General features: G+C 46.1%; 1 protein-coding gene across 38 annotated transcripts in view; it reads left to right on the forward strand.

Annotated features, from left to right (window-relative positions):
- CLASP2 (cytoplasmic linker associated protein 2) overlaps positions 1–27,177 on the forward strand; it is a 266,936-nt gene that overhangs the window by 110,425 nt on the left and 129,334 nt on the right. For all 38 annotated transcript variants that reach the window (XM_063451964.1, XM_063451965.1, XM_063451983.1 and 35 more), the window contains one exon: positions 18,734–18,813. In XM_063451964.1, the coding sequence (XP_063308034.1) occupies positions 18,734–18,813 (80 nt within the window). The remainder of the gene's footprint in view (positions 1–18,733; positions 18,814–27,177) is intronic.

Genomic DNA, 27,177 nt, shown 5'->3' on the forward strand with positions numbered 1-27,177 from the left:
GGTGTGTCAGCATCTCTTACTAGTAGATCACATGTAAAAATGCCATACAGACTATTACTGTAAGAATACACAGATCATGTCATGCTTATACTGTAAATGAGAAATCATTTGTATTGTTTGGATACATTTTATACCCTGAAACAATAATGAATTTTAATATAATGCATACAAACATAATTCTGCTATGTGTGTAATATCTAGCTATAATTAAAGTTTTGTTAAAGGGAATTGTGCGTATATTTATTAATAAGTGTATGTGTGTGTATATATGAATGTATGTGTGTGTGTGTGTGTATATATATATATATATATATATATATATGTGTGTGTATATAATATAAATATTTTTTGTTTCTTTTTCTTCAAAAAAGATTGTACTCACATGGCTTTTTTGCTGTCTGAAGTGGTTCTTTTATAAAGACCTATCCATGCATTTCTCTGGAAAAATATATTTAAGGGACAACATAGTCACCAAAATAACTTTAGATTCATGAAGCAGTTGTGGTCTATAGATCATTCTCCTGCACTCTTCCTGCTCAATTCTCTGCCATTTAGGAGTTAAATCGCTTTGTTAATGCACCTCCCTGAATGTGACTTGCACAGGTTTCCTAAACACTTCCTGTAAAGAGTCATCTAATGTTTACACTTAATTTTATTGTAAATACTGTTAATTTAGAATCTCTTATTTCCTGCTCTGTGAATAGGTTTCTAGACCCCCACAGAAGCCTCATGAATGTCATTAATGCTCAATTTAAAGAACAGGAGTTAAAAACGTTTAACCCCTTAAGCAGGGCCTGATTGAGAGCCCAGTGGGCCTGGTGCTGACAATTATGAGGGGCTTAATTACAGAATCTTATCGACCAAAAACACTAAAACAGTCATACCTCTCAAGCGTCATGTATCTGATGGAGTTGGTGTTGGAGGGAAAAGGATGCAGCTATAAGAAAACCTACTCTACGCTAATCTCTCTCTACTGTATGCTTTCATCTTTCAAGTAAATCCATACCCCCTAACAGCAGTGTCCAGTGAAGCAGGAAGTCAATGGGCGGGGTAAAAGCGTGGGCCACTGACGCGAATCACGTGACCAGAACTGCCAAAAGGGCGACCATGCCCCAAAAGGGGGCATGTCTGTCCAAAGAATTGGAAGGCCAGTCTGGCATCAGTGTCTCTATATATCCCAGTGTCAGTGTCCCTATGTCCCCCAGTCCCCTAGTCTCCCAGTGTCTGTGTCCCCATTTCTCCCAGTATCCCCATGTATCAGTGTGTACTGTGTCACTAGAATACTAGGGGACACTGAGAGACATGGGGACACTGAGAGACATGGGGACACTGAGATACATGGGGACACTGGGAGAAATGGGGACACTGGGAGAAATGGGGACACTGGGAGACATGGGGACACTGAGACATTTGGGGACACTGGGAGAAATGGGGTCACAGACACTAGGGGCACAGACACTAGGAGACATGGGGACACAGACATTTGGTGAAACTAAGACACTAGAGACACTGGGAGACTAGAGGACACAGACACTAGGGACACTGGCTGGGAGGCATGGGGACACGGACACTTTGGGACACTGGGAGACATGGGAGCACTTGTGGATGGGGACACAGACATTTGGGGATACAAGGGACACAGACATGAGTACACAAACACTGGGAGACATGGGGACACTGAGACACTAGGGACACTGGCTGAGAGACATAGGGAGACATGGGGATACAGACATTTGGGGACACTGAGAGACAGGGGGACACAAACACTGGGAGAGTAGGGGACACTGCGAGCCAAGGAGACACTGAGACACTAGGTACACTGGCTGGGAGACATGGGGACACTGTGTGTCCCTAGTGTCTCCGTGTCCCCATGTGTCTCAGCGTCCCCATGTCTCACAGTGTCCCCTAGTGTCTCATTGTCACCACGTCTCCTAGTGTCCCCTAGTGTCTGTGTCCCTATGTCCCCCTGCAGCCTTTCCCCCCATCCCTCACTTACCTGAGCTGTAGGCTGTCTCTGCAGCCCGGGAGCTGCTGTCTGGACTCTCTGTGCTGTGTAGCTGCTCCCCCGCAGATCAGTGAGTAGAGAGAGGCAGGTATATGCTGTAGCTTCCTATCCCTGCCTCTCAACATACACAGTGACCCCTACTGGCCGGTGCTGGTATTGCAGAGTAATCTTAGTTTATACTGAGAAAAATATTTGCATTTGTATTGCTGGTATTACTGCAGGATTGCTGTGACCGGTTCTCCCGCCGGAGATGCTTTGGTCTTGTGCCCTGTAGGCTGGCTGATCGCTGGCTGATCTGGATAAAAATCTCCCGAGGAGTCGCAGTATCCGTCTTCTCCTAGCGCCATTTTCTCCCATGCGGCCTTCTGTGAGTTCCGCAGGAGTTCTCCGATATCATGGCTTAGGGGAGTTTTGTCCGATCTTGTTTTTTTATTTTTCTTGCCCATAATGTGTTCCTTGACCCGTGGTGAAGGTTTGGGGAAGGTAGGTGGCCAGATTCCACCGTTAAAATGGGTTAATTGAGAAAATGCAATTCTTAAAGGGACACTATAGTCATCAGAACCACTACAGTTTCATGTAGTTGTTTTGGTGTCTATAGCCTGTCCCGGCATGCATTTTTAGTGTAAACACTGCCTTTTCTGTGAAATTTACATTGCTGCTTAGTAACAGTCACTCAGTCACTAGAGAGTCCTGGGTCACTGCTGCACCACGTGCAGCACCCAGGTTCAGTATCTCCAAGCTCTGCATGGAGGTGCTAAATGTTCCTTGTAGAGATTCATTAATTTAATGCATCTCTATGAGGAGATGCGGATTGGTACATTTGCTGCGCATGCACAAAATCCTCCCAATGCTTTCCTAAGGGAACGCATTGGCTTAGCAGAGATCATAAAGAATGATAATCTCAGCCATGGGGAAATTAGCACGGCGTGAGAAAATGGGGAAAAAGGGTGAGTAAAAACGGGAGGGGCAGGTACCTAAACACACACACACACACACACTGACAGGCTCACATACACTCCACGCTGACAACAGGCTTGCACGGACAAACTCTTGACAGACTCAAACACACACTCTTGACAGACTCAAACACACACTCTTGACAGACTCACTCGCACACGCACACAGTCTCTTGACAGGCTCACACACACTCTTACGCTGACAACAGGCGTTCACACACACACACACAGGCGTACTCTGCCTGTAGCTCCTCTCTGCTCCCTCGCACTCTGTAATGGGGCCGGAATGATGTCATATCCCGGCTCTCGACATCATTACACAGCGCGAGAGAGAAGAGAGCAGCCGCAGGCAGAGTACTGCTCCCGCGGCAAATTTTTTACGTTGCCATGGCGACCTGGCACCCGGGATTTGTCGAGCCCTGATATATATATATTTTATGTATGTATGTATCAGTTTATGAAGGCTGATATATTATGCTATGTTTACCCCATATTTGTGTATTACAGGATAGGAACTGGGGATAGTTGCTGTAACATATGTTGTGGGGGACAGAGACTGTAGTGTGTTAGGAGGGAGATAAGGATTTTGTGTGTTTTATGGTTGGATAAGGGCTGTAGTCTGCCTATTTGTTGGGGGATAGGGGCTGTAGTGTAGTGAAGATTAAGGGCTCTATTTATTTAATTTTTTTTTTTTTTTTTTAAAGATTCTTTATTTTCATTTTTCATTTGGGCAATTTTACAGAAAAAAAAGGTTGGTTACATGGATAACAACAATAGGATATGACATTGGATTATTTGCAGATGAGTCTGGCGCATTAATCATAGGTGTCATTTTTCTATCCTTCTATTGAGGACCGCTATTTGCTGGGGGCCATGGGGTCGGCATAGTTGTTTGTGTTGTCTGCTTTCGTTTCTTTTAACGAATGGGTTTTGGTTGGAATACTATGCCCTAGGTTGGGTAGTGGTCCGGTTTGCTGGCTTCTTTGGCTGGAAGTACGGGTATAGTTTGTGGGTCTGCTGTGCCAGGGGTATTAGTGGGGCTCGTTTGGTGGGGGGTTGGCTGGTGTGGAGGCTGCTGCCTTAGGTGGGTTTGTTGGGTAGGGCTGGGTCGGCAGAGCCTAGCGTCTGGATTCGTTTCAATGATTGGGGGGACGGGAGGGTGGGTGAGGTGGGTGAGGTATGGAGCAGGGGGGGAGGGAATATCGTGGGAAGGGAGGGTGATGCTGCCCTCTCGGGTACCCCCCAGTGCCCCTTGTAGGGTGAATTTGGTTGGGGGGTTAGGTGGGTGAGCGTCATGGTTGTAGTTTGTTCTGGGTTGGTGATGGTGGTGTGGGTTTATGGGGTTGTTGTGGGTCACCACGGAAGGGCAATGTTTCCTTCTAGCCGTGGGTCACATACTTTATGGAATGATTTTGGGGTGTCATGTATTTGTGCTGTTAACTTGTCCATGTCTATGCTGTCAGTTATTTTAGTGTGTATTTCAGGTTGAGTGGGTACGCGTGGTGTGGACCAAGCTTCTGCTATTGCTCTGCGTGTGGCTAAGGCTATTCTAGCAATGAGAACAGAAAGGGGGCGTATACCGCGCCTAATAATTATATAAATACAAAATGTAAATACATATATCTTCGAGTGTTTCCAATAAATCAAACCTCCGAATAAAAAATTATAAAAATAATAGTGCAATACAGTAAGCTAATATCGTGAATTGGTAATAGTAACTCCACACAATCCACTCACATTTAAAAGAGCTATAACAGAGCTCAGCTGTGATGCGCTTTGGCGGTACGATCCCCGTCTTAGGATATGTAGTTATGGTTGACACAGGTATTTCCAAAGTGCAGTATGCATAGTATATGTAAAAAGAAATACCAGCCAATGGTGAAGTAAGTACTTATGGTGAAATAAATTGAAGATAGTAATGTACTTACAATTTGTAGAGCATAAAACTTGCTCTAGTATGAACAGCTTGGGTGGTATAATCCCCACCAAGGATATGCAGGAAGCAGCAAAGAAAATCAATATAAAAAGTATCTATTAAAAGTATACTTTAATATAAGCAAACAGAATAAAAAAACCATAAAGGTATAAAAGAATGTCCCACTTAACGCGTTTCGCCTAATAAGGCTTCTTCAGAAGTGTGGTATAGTCTTCTTTGAGTCAGTTTTATATATGCTTCTAAATTGATGAAATTGCTTCCTGATGTGTCTCTTCCTGTTTCCTTGTTCCAGTTGGAACGCACGCGTCATACCGGTAAAGAAGCGATACGCGCGTCATACCGGAAATGACTCGGCATCGCGTAGTAGTTTGCATGATAATATTGCGCTGCTATGGAACGCACACACCGCTTCAGAAACAGCGTGCGTTGCGTTCCATGTGCTCCTTTTGGGTATTATAACAACTCCAACGGAGGAGGAGAAATGGGCGTGTATTACTTCTTCATACTTGTAATAACGGCATGGCGGCCATATTCGTTATGGGCATGAAAATAAATAAATAGATGCAATCACTAAATATCATACAATAAATGATGGTGATGTTTGTAGAAGTAACAATATCTGGTGTTATAAAATTGTACAGATAGGAAAAAATCTATATAGATAATATCAATGGACATGAAATAATTTTCATTCACTTATAATAAGGCATAAAGAATAATATAACTATAATGCACATGATCATACTAAATGAATATAGTTCATACATATTAGTTAAAGTGCACTAAAAAATAAACAGTGTCAAAAGTGTATTTAATTAAAGTGCACTATAGGTGAGCCTTATCCAAGTGTGCATATAGATAGTTCTGTACTGTTGGGGTAGAGGTGTCCAGAACTTTTATTCCGAGGTTTGATTTATTGGAAACACTTGAAGATATATGAATGTACCGTATATACTCGAGTATAAGCCGAGTTTTTCAGCCCATTTTTTGGGCTGAAAAACCCCAACTCGGCTTATACTCGAGTCAGAGTCTGTATTATGGCAATTTCCATTGCCATAATACAGACTGGGGGGAGAGGGGGGCTGGCAGAGCTGTACTTACCTTTCCTGCAGCTCCTGTCAGCTCTCTCCTCCTCCGCGCCGTCCGTTCAGCACCTCGGTCAGCTCCCAGTGTAAGTCTCGCGAGAGCCGCGGCTCTCGCGAGACTTACACTGGGAGCTGACAGAGGGAGCTGCACAGACCGCGCGGAGGAGGAGAGAGCTGACAGGAGCTGCAGGAAAGGTAAGTACAGCTCGACCAGCCCCCCTCTCCCCCTCACTGAACTGCCAATGACACTGGACCACCAGGGAAGGAGAGCCCCCCTCCCTGCCATATATCAAGCAGGGAGGGGGGACGAAAAAAAATATATAAATAAAATAAGAACTAAAATAATAAAAAAAAATTAATAATAAAAAAAAGGGGTATAAGGACCACTATGGGAGGGGGGGTATAAGGACCACTATGGGAGGGAGGGGGTGGGTTAAGGACCACTATGGGAGGGAGGGGGGTATAAGGACCGCTATGGGAGGGAGGGGGGGTATAAGGACCACTATGGGAGGGAGGGGGGGGGGGTAAGGACCACTATGGGAGGGAGGGGGGGGATAAGGACCACTATGGGAGGGAGGGGGGGATAAGGACCACTATGGGAGGGAGGGGGGTATAAGGACCACTATGGGAGGGAGGGGGGGTATAAGGACCACTATGGGAGGGAGGGGGGGTATAAGGACCACTATGGGAGGGAGGGGGGTATAAGGACCACTATGGGAGGGAGGGGGGGTATAAGGACCACTATGGGAGGGAGGGGGGGTATAAGGACCACTATGGGAGGGAGGGGGTGGGATAAGGACCACTATGGGAGGGAGGGGAGGTATAAGGACCATTATGGGAGGGAGGGGGGGGTATATGGACCACTATGGGAGGGATGGGGGGGGGATAAGGAACACTATGGGAGGGAGAAGGGGGATAAGGACCACTATGAGAAGGAGGGGGTGGGATAAGGACCACTATGGGAGGGGAGGGGGAAGTAAGGACCACTAGGGGAGGGGAGGGTAAGGACCACTAGGGGAGGGGTGAGTCAGGACCACTGGGGGGGGGGGGAGTGAAGGAACACGGGGGTGGGGAGGTAAGGACCACTGAGGGAGGAGGAGGGGAAGTCAGGACATATGGGGGGGGGAGGGGGTGGCACAATTTTTTTTTTGCCTACGGCGGCAAATATCCTTGCACCGGCCCTGCACACACTGCATTCACACACTGCATTCATGCACACACACACTGCACTCATACACACACACACTGCACTCATACACACACGCTGCACTCATACACACACACATACGCACACACTGCATTCATTATACACACACTGTAAATAAATATTCAATTAATATATTTTTTTTAGGATCTAATTTTATTTAGAAATTTACCAGTAGCTGCTGCATTTCCCACCCTAGTCTTATACTCGAGTCAATAAGTTTTCCCAGTTTTTTGGGATAAAATTAGGGGCCTCGGCTTATATTCGGGTCGGCTTATACTCGAGTATATACGGTACATTTTGTATTTATATATTTATTAGGCGCGGTATACGCCCCCTTTCTGTTCTCTCTATTTACTCACAAGGTTCTGGGAATCCTTGTTCTGTATACTGCTGCCTGTTCACAATTCACTATAGTGAGCGCCTATTATCCTCTTTTTTTTTTTTTTTTTCTATTCTAGCAATGAGTTTGTTTTCGTTGCGGGTGAAAGTGTCGATGGGTTTAGAGAGTAGGAGGGCCCACGGGTCCAAAGGGACTGGTTTGTTAAGTATTCTGGTTAGGAGTGTTGTTATTGTTTTCCACAGGGGAGTGAGTTTGGGACAGGTCCACCAGCAGTGGAGAAATGTGCCAGCTTCGCCACACAGTTTCCAGCAGAGGCAATTTGTTTCAGGGGGGTGAGATACCATCTAAAGAGCATTTTGTAGGCTTGCTCTTTATGGGTAACACAGATTGAGATAGATTTGATGGAAGCCCAGATGTCTGCTCAATCGGTGGGGTCTTCAGGGGGCCCCAGGTCTCCTTCCCACGCTGTGATGTACGGTAGGGCTACCTGAGTGTGATGTGTGGTTAGCGTTGCATATAGGTTTGATATTTGGCTCTTTCTAGATGGTGAGTGAAGGGTGTCCCTCTCAAACCCAGTCAGGGTCGATGTGGCTGCCATGCGTACCGTGTCCGTTGCTGCGAAGCTGGAAGTGGAAAATAGTCGTAGGTGGTTAGGGAGTCGGAGTTGGGGATGTCTGTGTATTGTAGGAGCTTGCTGTTGGGGTAGAGGTGTCCTAGTCTAACTATGTCTCTGTCTTCAAAGTGAGCGTAGTGTTGTGGTGTGAGGCCTGGTGGGAATATATTGTTGCAGAGGATTGGGGTAAGGGGCGATAGGCCAGTGGATAGGTCGAATTTGTCACTAAGGCGATCCCAGAGGTCCAGGGAGTGGGTGATTGTTGGGGAAGTGGGAGGTGGTAATGGTCTGTGCTGTTTTGGGAGCCACATGTATTGAGAGGGGTGGTCCCTGCCAAAGATGAGGTGTTCTAAGTCTACCCACCGTTTGTGTGTGTTGGATTTGTGTTAGGTGAGCTGCATATAGGTAGTGTGCGAGGTTGGGGAGGCCTAGCCCTCCGGAGGGCTTGGGTTCGTATAGGGTGGATCTGCGGACTCGGGGTCTCCTTCCATTCTAGATGAATCGGTCTATTACTGTTTGCAAGAGTTTGTGGTCGGATTTTTTGCAGGGGATGGGTAATGCTTGGAAGGCATAGAGGAATTTAGGTAGGAGATTAATTTTAACCGAGGCTATTCTTCCGAGCCAGGAGATGGTCATGGGTTTCCAGCGTTCGAGGTCTAGGAATGCTTTACGTAAGAGAGGGGGGTAGTTGGCAGTGTAAAGGGTGGTGGTATCGTTGGTAATTTGGATGCCTAGGTATGTGATTGTCGTTGGGAAGATACGGAAGGGGAATTTACGTTTCAGGGTGTTTTTTGTGGCATTTAGTTGGTATCCCGAGATTGTTGAGTAGTCTTGTAGGGTTGACAGGAGGGTGGTTAAGGATGGGGTGGGGTTGGTTAGGGTTAGTAGGATGTCGACCGCATATGCAGCGACGGAGAACGTTTCGTCTCTGACGTGGAGTCCTTCGATTTGTGAGTTATTTCGTATGGTCTCCAGAAGGAGTTCGAGGGATATGGCAAATAAGAGGGTGGAGAGGGGGCATCCTTGGCGGGTGACGTTTAGTATAGGGAAGGAGGGAGGGCTGATGTTGGGGATTAGTAATTGTGCGGTTGGTGTATGGTACATTGCTTGTAGAAATTGAATAAGTTCAGGTGGGAATTCAAATTTGCGGAGCACTGCGAAGAGGTAGGGCCAGAGGAGGCGGTCAAATGCCTTCTCGGCATCTAGGGAGAGTATTGTTGTTGGGAGGCGTTTATGGTTGGCGTACCATATTAAGTCTATGGTTCTACGTGTGTTGTCTTGTGCCTGTCTTTGTGGGATAAAGCCTACCTGGTCTGGGTTGATGCGTTTCGTTAGGAGGGGGTTTAGTCTAGTCGTCATTACTTTGGTCAGAATTTTTAAGTCCATGTTCAGGAGGGAAATGGGGCGGTAGTGGCCTGGTTCTTCGCGGGATTTTCCTGGTTTTGGCAGGAGGGTGATGTTAGCTTGAGTCATATCGGGAGGTAGTGGGTCGCCTTTGAGCATTGTGTTGAAGACTTTGCATAGCCTGGGGGTGAGTATGTCTTCAAAGGATTTGTAGTAGATGGCCGTTAGGCCATCAGGGCCAGGGCTTTTATTGGGTTTCAAGGTCTTTATTGCTGCCAGTAGTTCCTCTGGGGAGATTGCAGCTGAAATTAGTGCTCTGGCTTCGTCAGTGAGAGAGGGGAGGGAGAGTTTCCTGAGTAAGTTTTTGGTTTGGGTTCGGATTAGGTCAATGGGGGGGTCTGGAGTGTGGTTGTATAGGGATGTGAAGTATTGTTGTAAAGTTTCACTGATCGTGTGTGGAATGTCGCTCATTGTCCCGTCTGAGGTGCGAATTTTGGAGATTAGTTTTTTTTCAGTTAGGTTTTTGAGACGCTTTGCTAACATGGAGTATGCCTTGTTACCTTTCTCGTAGTATTTTTGTTTGGTCCATGTGAGTGCTTTGGCCGTGGCTGTTAGAGAAAGGCTCTTGAGTAGTGACCTGGCTGTTGTGAGCTGTTCAAGGTGTGAGGGGGTCGGGTTTTGTTTGTGTAGGGTATCAAGACTGCCTATTTCGGTTATGGTTTCCATTAATTGTCTGTTGTGTTGCTTTTTGCGTGCTGTTGCTATAGCTATCAATTTGCCTCTTATAACAGGTTTGTGGGCTACCCACAGAGTGATTGGGGAGGATACAGACGGGTCGTTCAGGGTAAAATATTCTTTGATGTCTTTTGTGAGGGACATGGTTACCGGCTTGTCATGGAGGAGTTGTGGATTGAGTTTCCATGTCCATGGGTGTGTCATGTTGGGGATTGAGAGGGTTAGGGAGATGTCAGCATGGTCCGACTAGGTGATGTGGCCTATGGAGGTGTGTGTGATTCGCGATGTTAAGTTTGGGGAGATTAGGAAGTAGTCGATGCGAGAGTAGGTATTGTGGGGGTGAGAATAGAATGTGTAGTCGAGGGTAGAAGAGGGGTGTTGGGCCCTCTAGATGTCTAGGAGGTCGTGTGTACTCAGGAAGTGGGAGAAGAGTGTGTCGTTTAGGGAGGGTCGTGGTTCGCATTGAGGCTTGGTGGTGCAGTCTAGTATTGGTTGGTGAGTGGCGTTACAGTCACCACCTTTGATAGTGAATGTTGCGTTGTGTGTTGCTAGGTGGGCTGAGAATGTTGGCCAGAACGATGAGTCTGGGATCGTAGTGGCGTATAGGGAGGAAATGGTTGTGGGACCAATTTTGCCCGTGATCGTTGGGTATCTCCCCCGTTTGTCCGGAAAGGCTTGCACATAAGTTAGTGGGCAGGATGATATGAGTATGATGGCCACCCCTTTGGATTTTGTGACTGGTGAGTTAGCTAGGAAGGAGCGGTTGTAGTGTTTGTTCTTGAGTGGGAAATGTTTATGGGGTGTGAAGTGAGTTTCTTGGATCATGATAATGTCTGCTTTTTGGCTGTGGGCCCAGCGTAGTAGGGAGTGGCGTGTTTTGGGGTTGTTGAGGCCCTTTGCATTAATGGAGATACAATATAGTTGGAGTGGCATATTCCGTGGTGTGTGAAGAGGGTGTAAGGGGGCCTAGAGGAGGGGCCCTAGAGCCCGGGCGGTCCCCAGAGGGCAGCAAAGGTGTGTAGTGGGTAGGGTGAGGCGGGGTGGGGTGTGTGCATGCTGGGCTTATGTCTAGTGCCAGCAAGGGTGGACTTTGTTGCCGGTGGTCTCTCGAGCCTTAGTGGTCAGGGACCAGCGTCAAGACTCAGGTCGTGTGTGGGGAAGTGGTCGTCCACTTATGAGCAGGTGGCAGGCAGGTATTTTGTTTCATTTGGGCAACTTTTCTTAATACAGAACCAGGTTAGGTTGAACTTGGGAGGTAACGTTTGGGGGTCAGGGTTTCCCGGGTTCTTAATCCCACCTCCCAGAGTCAGCTGAGAGGGGGGGTGAGCCCGAGGGTCCTGTTGTAACTATATACATGAGTGACCATATCACACCACACTCCATCTCGTCAGTAGGTTATTCAGAATTGTATGCTAATGGGCATATTGGCGGGGGTGTTTCAGTATGGTGCAGGGACCGGGCCCCGAGGGGTCCGGCCCCGTTGGGGGGCATTGTCGGACACATAGGGAGTTGCTATTACCTTGTGGGGGTACTGTGTGAGGGTGAGTGCCAAGCAGTATCCTCGTATGCCCCGTGGCCGGGACCTGGGCCACCGGTCTCCTTTCCCGTATCCCAGCCCTAACATTCCCAGTCTCCTCGCCCCCCATGGAGCCCCAAGCCTTGGGCCTTCCCGGTGGGCAGAGTGTGCATCTAGGTACCTTGTCTCGTGTGGGGGGTGATCAAGGAGTGGTGGGGGGCCAAGCCGTGTAGCTGGAGGCCGGGGAGGCCCGTCACGGGTATCTCACCAGGGGTCAAATACTTTGCAACTTTCAGAGTACATCATCCCTCCCGAATTTGGGACCGTCGCGGCCCGACTCCCCCCCCCCCCCCCTCGTTCCGTGGAAGGGGGAGGGGGGGAAGGCCGCCAGGGCCCCGAACTGCCCGCCCCACCCCACACCCTGGCTTCAATCGTTAAATGTAGGGTATCCCCATGTTTTTGTCTTACGGTAGTCCCAGAGTCAATAGGGTTCTTTAGATGGGTGGACGGTTACCGGGGTTACTTGTAGTCGGCCGGGGCGCTGGCCCCTCGCTGGGTGTAGTCGGGGGAGGCTTTGCGGTGTACCGAGGCTTGTATCAGGACTCGGTCGGGTGTGGTGTGGGAGAGCTTGGCTATATCCTGTGCTGGAGGGGTTTATAGTTGCAGTGGGTCGGAGAGACATTTAGGGGGGCCTCATTGTTCCGGGAGGTCGCCGGGGCCACGCCATGACCCGCCGGGGAGGGCGTTGAGGGTGCTGTGTGTCCCGTAATGGTAGAGGGGTAGGTAGAAGGTGAGTGACTGTCTTACAGTTCTCGTTGAGGCCTGTAATTTGTCCGGCGGTCGGCTTTCCCCACGGCTCCTGGTCCGGGCATGTTGTTTAGTATGTCCTCTGGTTCTGTGGGCGTTGTTATTCTGTGGTCCGAATCTGGTGCGGTTCCCGGAGCGGGCAGCCATTCAGTTATGCTGTGAGGGAGGTCGGAGTGTGGTGACAGCATGGGTCCTCGGTTTAGGCGTGGGATTGTGAGGAGCACTGTCCTCTGTTGAGGTCTCTCTGGGGCTGCTGGTCCCATGTTCGGCGCTGGGGCACAGGATGCTGTAGGGCTGCGTTCAGTTCCTGACTTAGGTCATGGAGGCCTATTTGTGCGGCGAGGTCTTGGGCTTCTGATGGTCTGTACAGCGTGTGTGCGGTTTTCATGTCTCGCCATCAATTTAAAGGGGTGGCCCCAGGAGTAGCGTATCCTCCGTGCTTGTAAGGCCTGAGTCAACGGCTTCAGCTCCCTGCGTTTGCGTAGGGTGGTGGGTGCTAGGTCGTGATATAGTTGGACCGGGTATCCTTCAATTTGTAGCGGGGTCTCTCTTGTTGCGCGCATAATCGCTTCCTTTACATGGAAGTAATGGCATCGGATAATGATATCTCGAGGCTGCGTGGGATTCGTGGAGGGAGGGTGGAGGGCCCTGTGTGCCCTGTCGAGGAGGAGATCTGACGGTGGGGCGTCAGGTAGCAGGCTGCTAAAAGCTTTGTGGTGCATGGTGGTGAGTGCCTCCGGTGTTGAGGATTCCGGCAGCCCCCTTATGGTAATATTATTTCGTCTGGATCTGTTATTTAGATCCTCTTGTATGCCTTGTACGTATGCTATTTGCTCCTGTAGTTCTTTTAGGGAGGCCTCGTGGGTGGAGGTGGTGGCAGTTACCTTGTCCATTTTGTCTTCCAGCGCGTGTGTGCGTTTAGAGAGGTCTGTTAGTCCTTCTTTGAGTGGGGCTAGATGTTTAGTTAGCTCCGCCGCTCTGTTAGTCGGTCTTTTAGGTCTTTTTTGGTGAGCGGTGAAGATTCCATCTTGTGGCTGGTCGTGCTAGTATCCGATTCGGAATCTGAGGCCTGCTGGCTGATTGCACGTGGCGCCTCTTTGTCCGGCCTGGTTTTGAATATCGGAGCCACGGCCGCTCCGGATTTAGATTTCCTCCCTCCACCCATCCCAGTGTGATCTAGTGTGGATCAGGGTTGTGGTGGTCGGTTGCGAGCTTTGTTGCCTCTGTTGTTGGCTGTTGTGTGTCTTCCGCCACGGAGCTCTTCTAATCCGTGGCCATCTTCGTCGGCGGTCGAGCTCCGCCCCCCTAAGGGCTCTATTGAAGAGGGAGATATGGGCTGTGGTGTAATGGGGTAGGGGCTGTAATGTGGGGGGATAATAGCTATAGGGTTGTGTAGGGTTGTAGCCGCTGTAGTATAGAGGAATAGGATAGTGGCTGTAATGTAGAGGGAGATAAGGGCTTTAGTATAGGGAGAATAGGGTTTGTAATGTAGGGGGAATAGGGGCAGTAATGTGAAGGGGTAAGTGTGGGCTGCAAGGGAAAAAAATTTTTTTTAAGTATATACTCCAACACTTTTGCCTAACTTGGTAGGGGAGAACGGTAATCCCTGGTTCACCGCGGGTGCAGACCACCTGTAGTGTTGTCTCTCATGCCAGTGGTTGGTAAGGATCAGAGTTACCACATAAACACTCTCATCCACTACAATGAGCAATACACATGGTCTGCACCTGCTGGAGATGCAGACCACAAGGTCCCCCCCAAAGCACCCAATGTCCAGTCTTGGTAGGGGCTGTAGTGTGAAGTACCAGTGCTGAATAGTAGAGTTGCATGTATCATCCATTTACCTTCTGGGACACATACTAGCAAAGTGCAGTTACAGGTTAGCCTATATTATATATAGATTGGCTGAACATGGATAAGGGCTAATTAGTAATTGTAGCTTGTCCTGCATGACTCTCTAATGCTGAAAATTGCTATACAATGCAACACTGGTATTTCTTTACACCTATTAAATCATGGGTAAGGAGAAGCTTTGTTCTAAGGCAAACCAGGATTTCCCTGGTCTCGACTAGTCCAGATAATAATGAAAGACATGAGGTAGACCCAGTCCCCACCCAAATTGTAGGCAATGCAGGGGTGCTTATTCCACACAAGTTAGTTAATGATTCTTTACATTTGTTAAAAGAAGGATTTTGAAATGGAGATTGGTAAAGTCTGATATAGGAGGAATGGTTTAGGCAGTGTCATCATTAATATTGACTGTGCCCAAAAAGCAAAAATATCAGGTAAATTCTATTTCCCAGGTAATTAGCTTTGTATAAACCTGATAATGTGGGAGTTAGGTGTACTCCTTAATATTTGATCCCTGACAGACCCATCAAAATCCAAAGGATTGTATTATGTGGTAGTGTCGGAGAGACGCTCAGTCCCAAAGTCTCACACTTGGACACATTTATTTTAAAATTAGACATGCCACTAAATCTCTCCAGCTCAGCAGATATGTGTGGCAATGATTGAGTGGTGTCTGTCAATGTTAACAAGATGTAGTGTCAGCGAATGCGGAGACCTCTGCCTCCTCCTTGAGTAACTAAAGCCTCTGATCTGTGGATGTCTTCATGTGGCTTGCAGTAAAGGTTCCATAATCAATACAAAGAGTAATGGCGACAAGGGGCACCCCTGCCGTGTATCATTGCCTACTGTAAATGGGGTGAGGTGAGTGTTGGCCATTTATTCGGACTGTCACAGATGGCTCTACATAAAGATTGTGAATCCAGTGCCTAATTCTCGTCCAAAGCTTCAGGGCCTCTATAGTATTAAATAGATAGGATCAGTCCACTCTGTCAAATGCCTTCTCGGCATCTATGGGTTGATGGTTGGTTGGCTGGCTTTTGGCTGATAATGCCCCATGCATAATGTTTAGAATTTTAGTGGTGTTGTCCCGTGCTTACCCTGCCTGGGACAAAACCTGCCTGATCAGAGCGGACCAGTCCAGGCAGAAGGGGTTTGAGACCGAGAGCCAACATTTTAGAGGCAAATAAAATGCTCAAATATAGGGTATGGTCAGATGGGAGTAAAAAGTTAAGGGAGTATAGGAAGTGCATTTCAAGTCTAGTAGTATCGGATAGTCAAGTCATCCGGTCCTGGGCTCTTCCCCACAGGTGAGGACACAATCACGTTCCAGTTCCTCTTTAGTAAAGGGGGCGTCTAGTAAGCTTGCCATTTCAGCAGGAATATAGTGGGGCAAATTTGTCCGTAAATAGTCTATTATAGTCTTCTCGGGACAGGTAGGCTTAGGGAGGCTATACAGATCCTGGTAAAATGTACTGGTAACGGATCCCTTATACTCCAGCTAAGTATATCCGTGCAGAATCTCCCAAGTCCCAAGTGCAGTAGTTATTATAACTCCCAAGTCCCCAAACATGAGCCTAAACTTCATGAAGGGTAAAACTAATCTGTTTAATCCAGGCACAATGGCCTGCTTATGTACAGTACAAGGAGACAGAAAACACGCCCCTGACACTCCCATAAACAAACCCACAACATTTTCCAAATGCCATGTCACCATGACTAAGCAAAAATGACAATTTGCAGAAAACACCCCAAAATATATATTTAACATAATGGAACCCCATAGTCTATACGTATCCGGATAGCCTGGATCCAAGCGGCCAAGCTGTCCAAATAGCGCTCAGATCCCACAAACCCAGCTGAATCGCCTCCGGGGTGAAGTTTTGACCGATCGCTCACGAGAGGTAGTGGTCTGTCATGTTCAGGAGTTCCAAAACACAAAAAGGGTGAACTGTTCCCCTGGCTCAGTGGTAGCGTTTGTTCGTCAGGTTTGTACGAACAGCGCACTCCTGGCTTGCCGCGCACAGAAGCAGGCATTCACATAGTTTTACCGGTGTCCGCTTCAGAGTTACAGACACTCGACGACCAGGCCTGCTTTCGTGCGACAAGATGGCTGCTGTTTTTTCTACCACGTGTTGTTCAGTTATACAAACAACGGCCACACGGAGAGAGCATTTAGTTCTTGTGATTTTCTTTGTACTCAATGAGCCAGGGGGGTGGTTGGTGTTCGGCAATTAAAAGTATTGAATGAGGAAAAAGTATAAAGCAAAGTTTAGGCGGATTACTGAACTGTGGAGAATAGCCCCTGGAAAGACAAAATAACGGTTTTGTCATGGTACTAAATGCCTGTGATATGGCTTCCGAGGTAACATGCTGCAAATTGTCTGCATCCACAATTTTACCTCTAAAGGAGGCTTGGTGTCTGCATTTAAGTGGTCGTACTATGTTTTCCACGCCTGTTGCCATGAGAATAAATCTACTACAGGTGTGCAACAGGTTGCGCTTGTAAGTTTAGAAGTGAGTCTATTAAATATTTCTATTGAGGGGGTTGCCTTGTGCGCCGTTTCCTTTGGCTGAATAGTCAGCTTACCTAATTTGGTGAGCCTTTTTTTTTTTTTTTTTTTTTTTACGTTTTACAAGAAGTAGTGTATGTGACAGATGTAATGTGAGATAGTCTGCTGCATATTTCTGGACCTTTGGTTTAATGGACATGAAGTATGGCAATATATGCCCTATTAAACTTGCTTTTATATTGATGCCTGTGTAAGATATTTTTTTTTCTCTCACTTGTCAGTTTTACCACAGTTTGCCGTTTTACTTGGGTCCCTGCCAGGCAACCGTGGCTAGGAACGACATGCAGCATATGCAGAATTGACTCTTGGGCTGGCTAATGATGCCCCAGTGATGCGGTCAGAGGTGGAGTTACACTTTGGCAGCAGAGGGGGTTAAACACCATATGTGCTCTGTATTTGCTGTACATGCATATTCTAGGCATTGTGACCCTTCAAGGAATTAATTGGTTTGATAGAGAAATCTTCACACTCCCTAGAAATTAAGGTCCATATTAGCACAATGAAAGTATGAATCGAATTTCACACACCCTATAATATAATAATATAAACAATTATGTTTAGGAACTAAAAAGTCTAAGTCCAGGACATGTATTAGTTTTCAGCTGTTAGATAACAAATCTGTGGTCCTCCTTCATGATAGGGTCTGCAAGCCTATTTATTTCCCTTGGCGAAGAGCTGGGTGGGTTCTGTCAGGGGAGACTTTCAGGATCCCTCCGGGGGATATTCCCCTGCCTAGATCTCTTTTTGGAGAGATCGCTTTTGGGCACTTTGGGGTCTCTCCTATACGGGTCCCCCCTCCCACCCCTCTTTTTGTTTGTGCTATCTGCAGCTCCTCACTCTTCCTCCCCTCCCCCCCCCCCTTCCTTCTGATTATCACAGTTTTTTTTCTATCTGCGGTGCCAGTCATCTCTTAAGTGAGGCCTACAACAACAGTAAGATTGTGTTTTTTCCTGATCTCTACCAGCTCGAGGGTCGGTTTCTGGGCTGGTGTCGAGGGGACAACATATGCTTTACTCTTATTTGCCTGCTCACTGATGTTCTTAAGCTATGCACCAATTTTATTATTTATTTCTTACTGTTGAACTTTATGTACTTTAAAAAAAAAAAAAAAGTTTTTTGTAAAACACTCTCATGGGTGGCCTTCTGGAATGGAGCCCATACACTATACCTATTGGTTACTCTGTGTAATAATATGTGTTGTCACTGTGTTGTTTGAATACTTTTTGTATTCTGCCAATTTATTTCTTGCTCACTGTGAATTGGGTTACCTGATTGTATATAATATGTTTGTGGCCGACCCTCGTGACAAAAATAAAGAATGAAAAAAAAAAAAAAATGTAATGTTCCTTTTCAAGTTGCATTAATTATACTTATCTTGTTAATTGTAACTTCATCAAAAGTTTATTGCAATTTCAAAGGGACTGCATAAACATTTTCTTTTGTAAAAACTAGATGAAATGCAAAAGAAAATGCATTAACGGGACACTATAGTCACCTGAACAACTTTAGCTTAATGAGAACTATAGCTCCCTGCAGCCTTTCTCATGTAAACACTGTATTTTCTGAGAAAATACAGTGTTTACATTGGAAGCTAGGAACACCTCCTGAGTGTCTCTATTCGTTCACTGCAACAAACAAAAATATAGGGGACCTGCCAAAGAACGCAAACAAACGCATGAAAGGCGCGTTGGTTACTGGAGAGTCAATTTAACAGTTAATATAAGTTGTACACTTCTGTACTACAATGTTTCAACTTATTTTTTTTAAGGCACAATGAAGGAAGGCGGTGCTGGAGCACTTGATGAAGAAGATTTTATAAAGGCTTTTACAGATGTGCCCACTGTACAGGTAATTTTACTCCTAATTTTACAAATAATATTAACAGTAGATTTATTTTGTGTTCAGGCACCACATTCTTTTTAAAAAGGAAAAAAAATAAAGCAATTCAGCTCTTTAGTTATTACTGATATAGTCCAATTTGGCAGCTCAACAACCAAGTCCGATGTATCTCTTCGGTTAAATTGCAACAGGTAGAACAGGGTCTAGGTGGTGCACCTGTGGTGTCATTAGAAATGTAACGATAAAAAGAAGAAAAATTTGAACTAATATCGCAGCAAGTCTTTAAAGGACCACTATAGGCACCCAGACCACTTAAGCGTAATGAAGTGGTCTGGGTGCCAGGTCCCTCTAGGATTAACCCTTTTTTTTTATAAACATAGCAGTTTCAGAGAAACTGATACCGGAGAAACTGACGGAAGCCAAGCACAGAGAGATGGACACAGGTTTCTTCAGGAAGGAAGAGATTCTTTATTGGATCACCGATCGGGACTCAGAGGGACTAGCGTCACCAAAATACAGCAAAGTCTGAGTACTGAATACATAGAGTACATTCCTTATATAGCACTGTAGCTCCTCCCACAATTAACTACACCCACACATACCCTTAACCTATTTAATAAATAGAGTCTAAACTCATCCATCCGGTCTAACCACGTGGCTCATCTGATACAAAGGAGAGGGACGCGTAATTCCAGTTCTTACATTCCTGCACCTGGTCAGTACAGTGATAACAGTATCTTAGCTACGTGTAATTAACTAACTGATACTACAAACACATATACATACATATGCCTTGTGGCAATCTTAGCCTGCTAAACTTGTATTTTACTGGAATTACATCACATTCCCCCCTTTGATGCCTCTGATATTTCACAATTACTTGAGGCATCACTTAACCTTGGTTTGCATATACCTCAGGTTACCATGAACCAGACCAGACTTATCTTATGATGTGAATCTTTTAACACTCATCTTCCTGCATTGGTTCTCCTTGATCTAGAGCCTTATACTTATATATCGCCATTATCTGTGCAGCAGCCTTCCTCTCTGCTATACTTCCTATCAGGCTTTGCACAGACCTAACTACTAAGGGTATAAGACACGGTAGGAGTAGACACAACAGTAAAATCAGTAGGACTCCACCTACCACTGCCTTAAGCCCTCCAAACCACTCATACCAGCTACCAAACCAACTACTTGGATTGTACCCTTTCCATACCTGAGTAGGCACATGCACTAGTTTAACCATATGGCTAGTAAGCTCAGCTATTGCTTGCCCTTCGTCATCTATTTGAAGACAGCAATTGCTCAGGTTAAACTTCCCACATACACCTCCCTCTACTGCCAAAAGGTAATCCAAGGCTAATCTATTTTGGTACACTGCTGTCCTCATCCTGGTATTATGCTTCGCTAGAAGATTGAGTGCTTGTGAGGTCTCATTAGTAATAATCTCAACCACCGCCTGTAATCTTATAATACGGTTGAGCATATAAATTGGGGTTCTATAACCAAAGGTACCATCTTCTGCCCACGTGGCTGGCCCATAATAATCTATGATACGCTGGGGAGGCCATTCATTATCTTCCCAGGTGCCTATCTCTAAGGGTCCCCTTTTCTTCCTATGATTCACATCATACACTTTAACACCTAAAGTCTCACCTGTTTCAATCGGTAACAAGAAGAAGGATGGTTTGAGCATACCCAACACACATGCCCCTTCCCAGTCCTGTGGCAACTCCGAATAGGCTTTCTTACCACAGATCCAGTACAAATTTGCTGGGGCTCTCCAGGTAGATGTGATGGATAAATCAAACCACACATCCTTTAAACTGGCATATCTAGCAAACGGGTTAGATGGTTCTGAGACATTTGAAGCCGACCACCAAGTTGTATTTTTAGTATCATCATCATAAGCTTTTTGCCCTAGACAAGTTAATTCTCCTACAGAAGTATTATACATTATTCCTTTCCTTGCTATGCAAACATAACCTATGATGGAGGTCTTTAATCTCCACTCAGATTTACCTCTAACACTCAAATGATAATCGGCTTGTGTAGATATTAGTTGGTCAACTGCCTCAGAACCGGACATTACCTCCTTTGCTTCCCAAGGCCATTGGTCTCCCATGTTAGTACCTCCACACACATAGCAGTTGGTAACATTAAGACTACCGGCAATACTTTCAGCTAGGTCAATGAACAGGTTTTTAGCGTTATGGGGGATCTTATTATCTATACTCATCTCTTCATAAAAGGAATGGTATACTTGATGAGTCTGGGAGGATACCGTATCAGTCTCTATTCCTATAAACAATAATGTCCCAGGATCTAAACCCGTCCCGTATATCTGAAACCCAAATAAATTTCCATACTTATCTAGGAACTTGTCGGGGTTATTAATAAGTATATGGACTGGGTTGCATTCCATAGACTTACAATAAGGGCTAGTCGGCAACTTAGTCACTATCATGTCTTTATCTACTGTCTGTCCCCAAGTCGCCCACCCCACACAAGACCAATATGGACAAAAGTTATAGTCTTTATTTGGGCATCTAGGACTCACATATTTATTTTTACTACTGGGACAAATATATTTATCATTAGACCCATACGTCCTCTCCCATCTAAGATCCCCACATACATTCCACGGTTTTCTACCACTTGATATCGCCTTACATGCATCAAATAGCAGAACACCCGAAGAATGTACGGATTCTAACACCGTCTTATTAATTAGGGTCCCCTGAGGATCTCCATTCCTGAGAGTCAACCAAATTGTACGAGGTTGATACTCTGGACTGAAGCACTTAGGTTCTCCTACTCCTAAATGGCACACACTATAGTCTATATTTAGGTATCTACATCTTGATACCTCTCCTTTACATTCGTATTGTGAATGCCAAATTAGGGTTTGGGAAATATGGTTACCTGTTCTCGTAGTCTTAATGCATACCTCACAGCTAGGAGTGTCGGTACCTCTACCTTCCTGAATATAAAAACACATATAAATAAACACAATCAAAAGCACATCTTTCGCCGTCATCCTCAGTCTTCGTCCGTGCGATGGAACCTCAGCTTCCAGGATGTGAGGGCTGCAGGGAATGGAGTTCTGCTCGTCTTCACAGGTGTCCCTTCGAGACTTTCCTGGCTTATACACTATGTGTTGGTAAGCGGACAGGCTTTATTATGGCCTTCTCACTCACACGTGTAACAATAAAATTTGTAATCCACAATAATTCCTCGTTACTCCGACTGAGTAGTGCGTTTCAACCGGATCTTGCAGGGATTCTCTGGATCTGCTGTAATTTGCCAAGAATCGACTGCTGCTGGTTTAACCCTGGAGTGATGTATCCACGGAGTTACTTCGGCTACTTTTATCGCTGTAGGGGTAGACAAAAGAACAACATAAGGACCTCTCCACTTGGGCCCTAACGGTACATTATTCCACTCTTTAATCCACACTTGGTCTCCTGGATGATAACTATGAACAGGGGGATAAATATTCACAGGTAATCTATCTTGTACCCATTTCTGTACCTCCTCCATAGTCTTACCCAACTCTACAACCTGCTGCCGGGTAATTCCTTCTCCCAACTGACTCAAGTCCCCCCTTAAGTTACCAAGTACGGGAGGTGGTCGCCCATACATGATTTCAAAAGGAGAGAGGCCCATCCTTCTGGTAGGGGTACTGCGGATTCGCAATAAAGCTATGGGTAAGAGAACGTTCCACTTAAGTTGGGTTTCCTGACACATTTTAGCCAACTGGTTCTTTATAGTTCTATTCATTCTCTCTACCTTACCAGAACTCTGGGGTCTATATGCAGTATGAAGCCTCCACTTTATACCAAGCATATGAGTCAGTTGTTGTAGGCACTGATGAACAAAAGCTGGACCATTGTCCGATCCTATAGAACAGGGTAGTCCATATCGGGGTATTATTTCTCGTAGCAGGAATCTTACAACTTCTCCTGCTTTCTCTGTACGAGTAGGACATGCTTCTACCCAGCCTGAATAGGTGCACACAATTACCAACAGGTAACGATGTCCACCCGATTTAGGCATTACTGTAAAGTCTATTTGTAGATCGGACATGGGGAGTCCCCCCATAAACTGGACTCCTGGTGGCTTTACTGGTCCTTGTCTTGCATTATTCTTAGCACACGTTACACATCTGCGTACAATGGCCTGAGTCAAGTTGGACAATCTTGGTATGTAGAAATGTTTCCTGAGAGATTCTTCAGTACTGTCTCTCCCAGAATGTGTCCCGTTGTGATAATTTTGGACAATTTCTACCGCTAGTGATGCTGGTATGACTATTCTTCCATCTTCTAGCTGATACCACTTGTTCTCCAAATACTTTCCCGGTTCAGTCTTTAACCACTCCTCTTCTTGAGCTGTATAAACTGGAGTCCATTGGGACAGTGGAGTTGGTATAAGAGCAGCTATATGCCCCACATACTCCTGTCTTCCTGATTCAGCAGCACGCTTAGCTGCACTATCTGCCATCCGATTTCCCTTGGTTACATCACCATCTCCTCTCAGATGCGCTCGACAATGTATGATACCGACTTCTTTCGGCTCCCACACTGCTTCCAATAGTTGTAGGATTTCAGCTGCGTACTTGATTTCTTTGCCTTCTGAATTCAGTAGTCCTCTTTCTTTATACAAAGCTCCGTGGGCATGAGTGGTTAAAAACGCATACTTAGAGTCCGTATAGATATTTACTCTTAAACCTTCAGCCAATTGTAACGCTCGTGTTAGTGCTATTAATTCTGCCTTTTGTGCTGATGTTCCTTTCGCCAGTGGCCGAGCTTCTATCACCTTGTCTATTGTTGTCACTGCATATCCTGCATAGCGGATCCCTTCTTTCACATAACTACTGCCGTCGGTGTAATATTGAACATCGGGGTTCTGGATGGGAAAATCACGAAGATCTGGTCTACTTGAAAATACTTCATCCATTACTTCCAAACAATCATGTTGACTTTCAGTAGGTTGCGGCAAAAGGGTAGCTGGATTTAAGGTGTTTACAGTCTCTAAATGCACTCTTGGGTTTTCACACAACATTGCTTGATACTTGGTCATACGGCTGTTACTAAACCAATGATTTCCTTTGTAATCCAACAACGTCTGTACTGCATGTGGGACTCGTACATAAAGTTCTTGACCCAGAGTGAGTTTATCGGCTTCAGCTACTAGCAGGGCGGCTGCAGCTACGGCTCTTAGACAAGGTGGAAGTCCGCTGGCCACTGCATCCAGTTGCTTAGACATGTAGGCAACAGGTCTTTGCCATGATCCCAAGTACTGTGTCAATACTCCCACAGCCATTCTTCTTTGCTCGTGTACATATAAGTAGAATGGTCGTGTGTGATCAGGTAGACCTAATGCTGGGGCACTCATCAAAGCCTTCTTCACATCTTCAAATGCCGTTTGCTGTTCTTGGGTCCATAAGAAGGGGTCGTGCTCTGTACCTTTGATGGCTGCGTACAGAGGTTTTGCCAGTATCGCATAGCTGGGAATCCATATCCTACAGAAGCCTGCTGCCCCCAAGAATTCTCGCACTTGTCTTCTATTCTTGGGTATTGGTATTTGGCAGACAGCTTCTTTTCTCTCTGGCCCCATAATCCTTTGACCTTCAGAGATATGGAATCCCAGATACTTGACAGTTGGCAAACACAACTGAGCCTTCTTCCTGGACACCTTGTATCCTGCCTTCCAGAGAATATGTAGTAGATCGTGCGTTGCTTGCTGACATTTTTCTTTTGTAACTGCTGCTATCAACAAGTCATCTACATATTGTAACAATACACATTCTCCTGGGATAGACTCGAAATCCAGTAGATCTTGACTTAGAGCTGAACCAAATAGGGTAGGTGAATTTTTAAACCCTTGGGGCAGTCTTGTCCAAGTCATTTGGCGTTTTGAGCCCGTTACAGCGTTCTCCCATTGGAAAGCGAAAATACATTGGCTTTCTGCGGCAATTCGGAGGCAAAAGAAGGCATCTTTGAGATCTAAGACTGTGAAGTAAGTAGCCCCGCCCGGAATTAAAGCAAGCAGGTTATATGGATTGGGTACAACTGGATGTATGCTAACAACCGCATCATTGACTGCTCTTAAGTCCTGTACAGGTCGATACTCATCTGTACCGGGCTTTTGAACAGGCAGCAATGGGGTGTTCCAGGGGGAAGTACAGAATTTTAGGATACCATACCGTATGAACTTATCCAGATAGGATTGGATGTTCTTCTTAGCCTTCTGCGGAATATGATATTGTCTTAGGCTCACTGGATAAACCCCATGTTTCAGTTCAATTTTTATTGGTGGAATATTGCGGGCCAGTCCTGGTGGGTTGTTCTCTGCTCAAACTCCTGGTATGTTAAACAATGTCTCATCACTCCTAGGGTTTTGGCTAGTCAACACTGTATAAAGTCGCCACTCTTCTTCCTTTGGTACGGATAAAGTCATAATACCTGAAGGTCCATTAAACTTTAAGGATGTTGTTCCATTTGGTAGGAACGTAATCTGCGCTTGTAATTTTGATAGCATATCACGTCCCAGCAATTGGACTGGACATTCAGGCATATAAAGGAATTGGTGTTTTACTACGTGGCCTCCCAATGTACAGAGTCGACTTTTAAGAACCGGTTTTTCAGCACTTCTTCCAGTTGCTCCTATCACAGTAATAGTCCTTCCAGATGGAGGAGCAACTAGATTAGTCACCACTGAATGTTCAGCACCAGTGTCGATCATGAACGCACTCCTTTTCCCCCCTATTGATACATCGACCATAGGCTCCGCTCGACCAAGGGGGATGGAGCCCGGTCGGTATCAATAGTCCTCCATGACAGTGTCAGCCAATCCTACAAAGTCCCTACCTTCTCTATCGCGGGACCTTTGCGCTGCTGGAATATACCTGTCTTCCCTAACACTTCCTCTGTTCCCATTACTCCCTCTATAACCATTACTCCCTCCGGGGCCTCCTCTACCTCTCGCTCTACCTCTAAAGTTTCCGTAGCCTGCCCTGGGTTGGTCTCTCTCGTACTGCTCTCTTTGCGGACATTCGTTCCTCCAATGCCCTTCTTCCTTGCAATACGCGCATTGATCCCTACTCAAAGGCTCCCTACTCCATCTATTATTGCCTCTATCTGGGCCCCGTTTATCTACGCCTGCGATCGCTACCGCTAGCATATCAGCCTTTTTACGCATCTTGCGCTCTTCCTCTTTCTTACTTTCTGTATCCCTGTTCATATAGACCTTATTTGCTACCTCCATTAGTTGGGTGATGGACATACCTGCAAACCCTTCTAACTTTTGTAGCTTGCGCTTAATATCTCCGTATGCTTGGCTGACAAAGGCGGAGTTAACCATTCGGGAATTGTCTGCGTCTTCCGGATTAAAGGGGGTATACAAGCGGTATGCCTCCAATAATCGGTCATAAAAGACACTGGGCGCTTCATCGCTTTTCTGGATCACCTCAACTGTCTTCGACATGTTAATGGCTTTCTTTCCTCCGGCTTTCATGCCAGCAATTATAGCGTCTCTATAGGCTCTGAGTTGAACCATATCAGCACCATTTACGTTCCAATCGGGATCGGTGTTGGGATAGTGTGTCGCGGCCCATGCTGCTGGATTGGCTTGGTTCAAAGCACGGGCTCTATCCTCTAATGCTTTAATGGCTGCTTGATTTATTCTTGTCCTTTCCTCATTGTTAAATAAAGTCATTAGTAACTGCTGGCAATCAGCCCATGTCGGATTATGCGTCTGTACTATTGAGGTGAACAGATCAGTCATAGCTTGTGGTTTCTCAGTATACGAGGAATTATGGGTCTTCCAGTTTAAAAGATCGGTTGTGGTAAATGGGACATATACGAAGACTGGGTCAGCGTGTGCCATTTGACCTGCGGCATCGATATAAGCTGGCCCGGGATTCAGACGAAGAGGCATCTGATAGTGCTTTAATTGTTGGGCACCAGTCAACTGTCGGGTTTGGATGGGGCTACGTAGAGAGGCGTCAGTCATGGGTTCCGGTCGGGGAGAGATAGGGTATGGGGATGTGGGAGGTCGGTTTTGGGAAAAGGTCGTAAATAAAACACTTCGAGCCGAGCTAGATGAAGCTTGACCGGAAGTCTGAAGTGGCGCCAAATCAGGATATTCGTTTCTAATGGGGGTGGATTCTGGTTCCGGAAGGGGAGATTTAGTACGAGGGGGGGTGGATCCTGTACTGGAGGAGGAAGCGGAAGTGGATGAGGGTAATGAGGGGAGGGGTGCAGGACTTCCTGCGTTTGCGTCACTTCTTCTTAACGGAAAGTAAGGGGGCGGCAAAGGGATCTCGGACTCAGGGGGCGTGTCCAAAATGGGCCTAACACCAGTCCT

Source organism: Pelobates fuscus, chromosome 4, assembly GCF_036172605.1.
Source record: "Pelobates fuscus isolate aPelFus1 chromosome 4, aPelFus1.pri, whole genome shotgun sequence".
NCBI classification, from domain to species: Eukaryota; Metazoa; Chordata; class Amphibia; order Anura; family Pelobatidae; genus Pelobates; species Pelobates fuscus.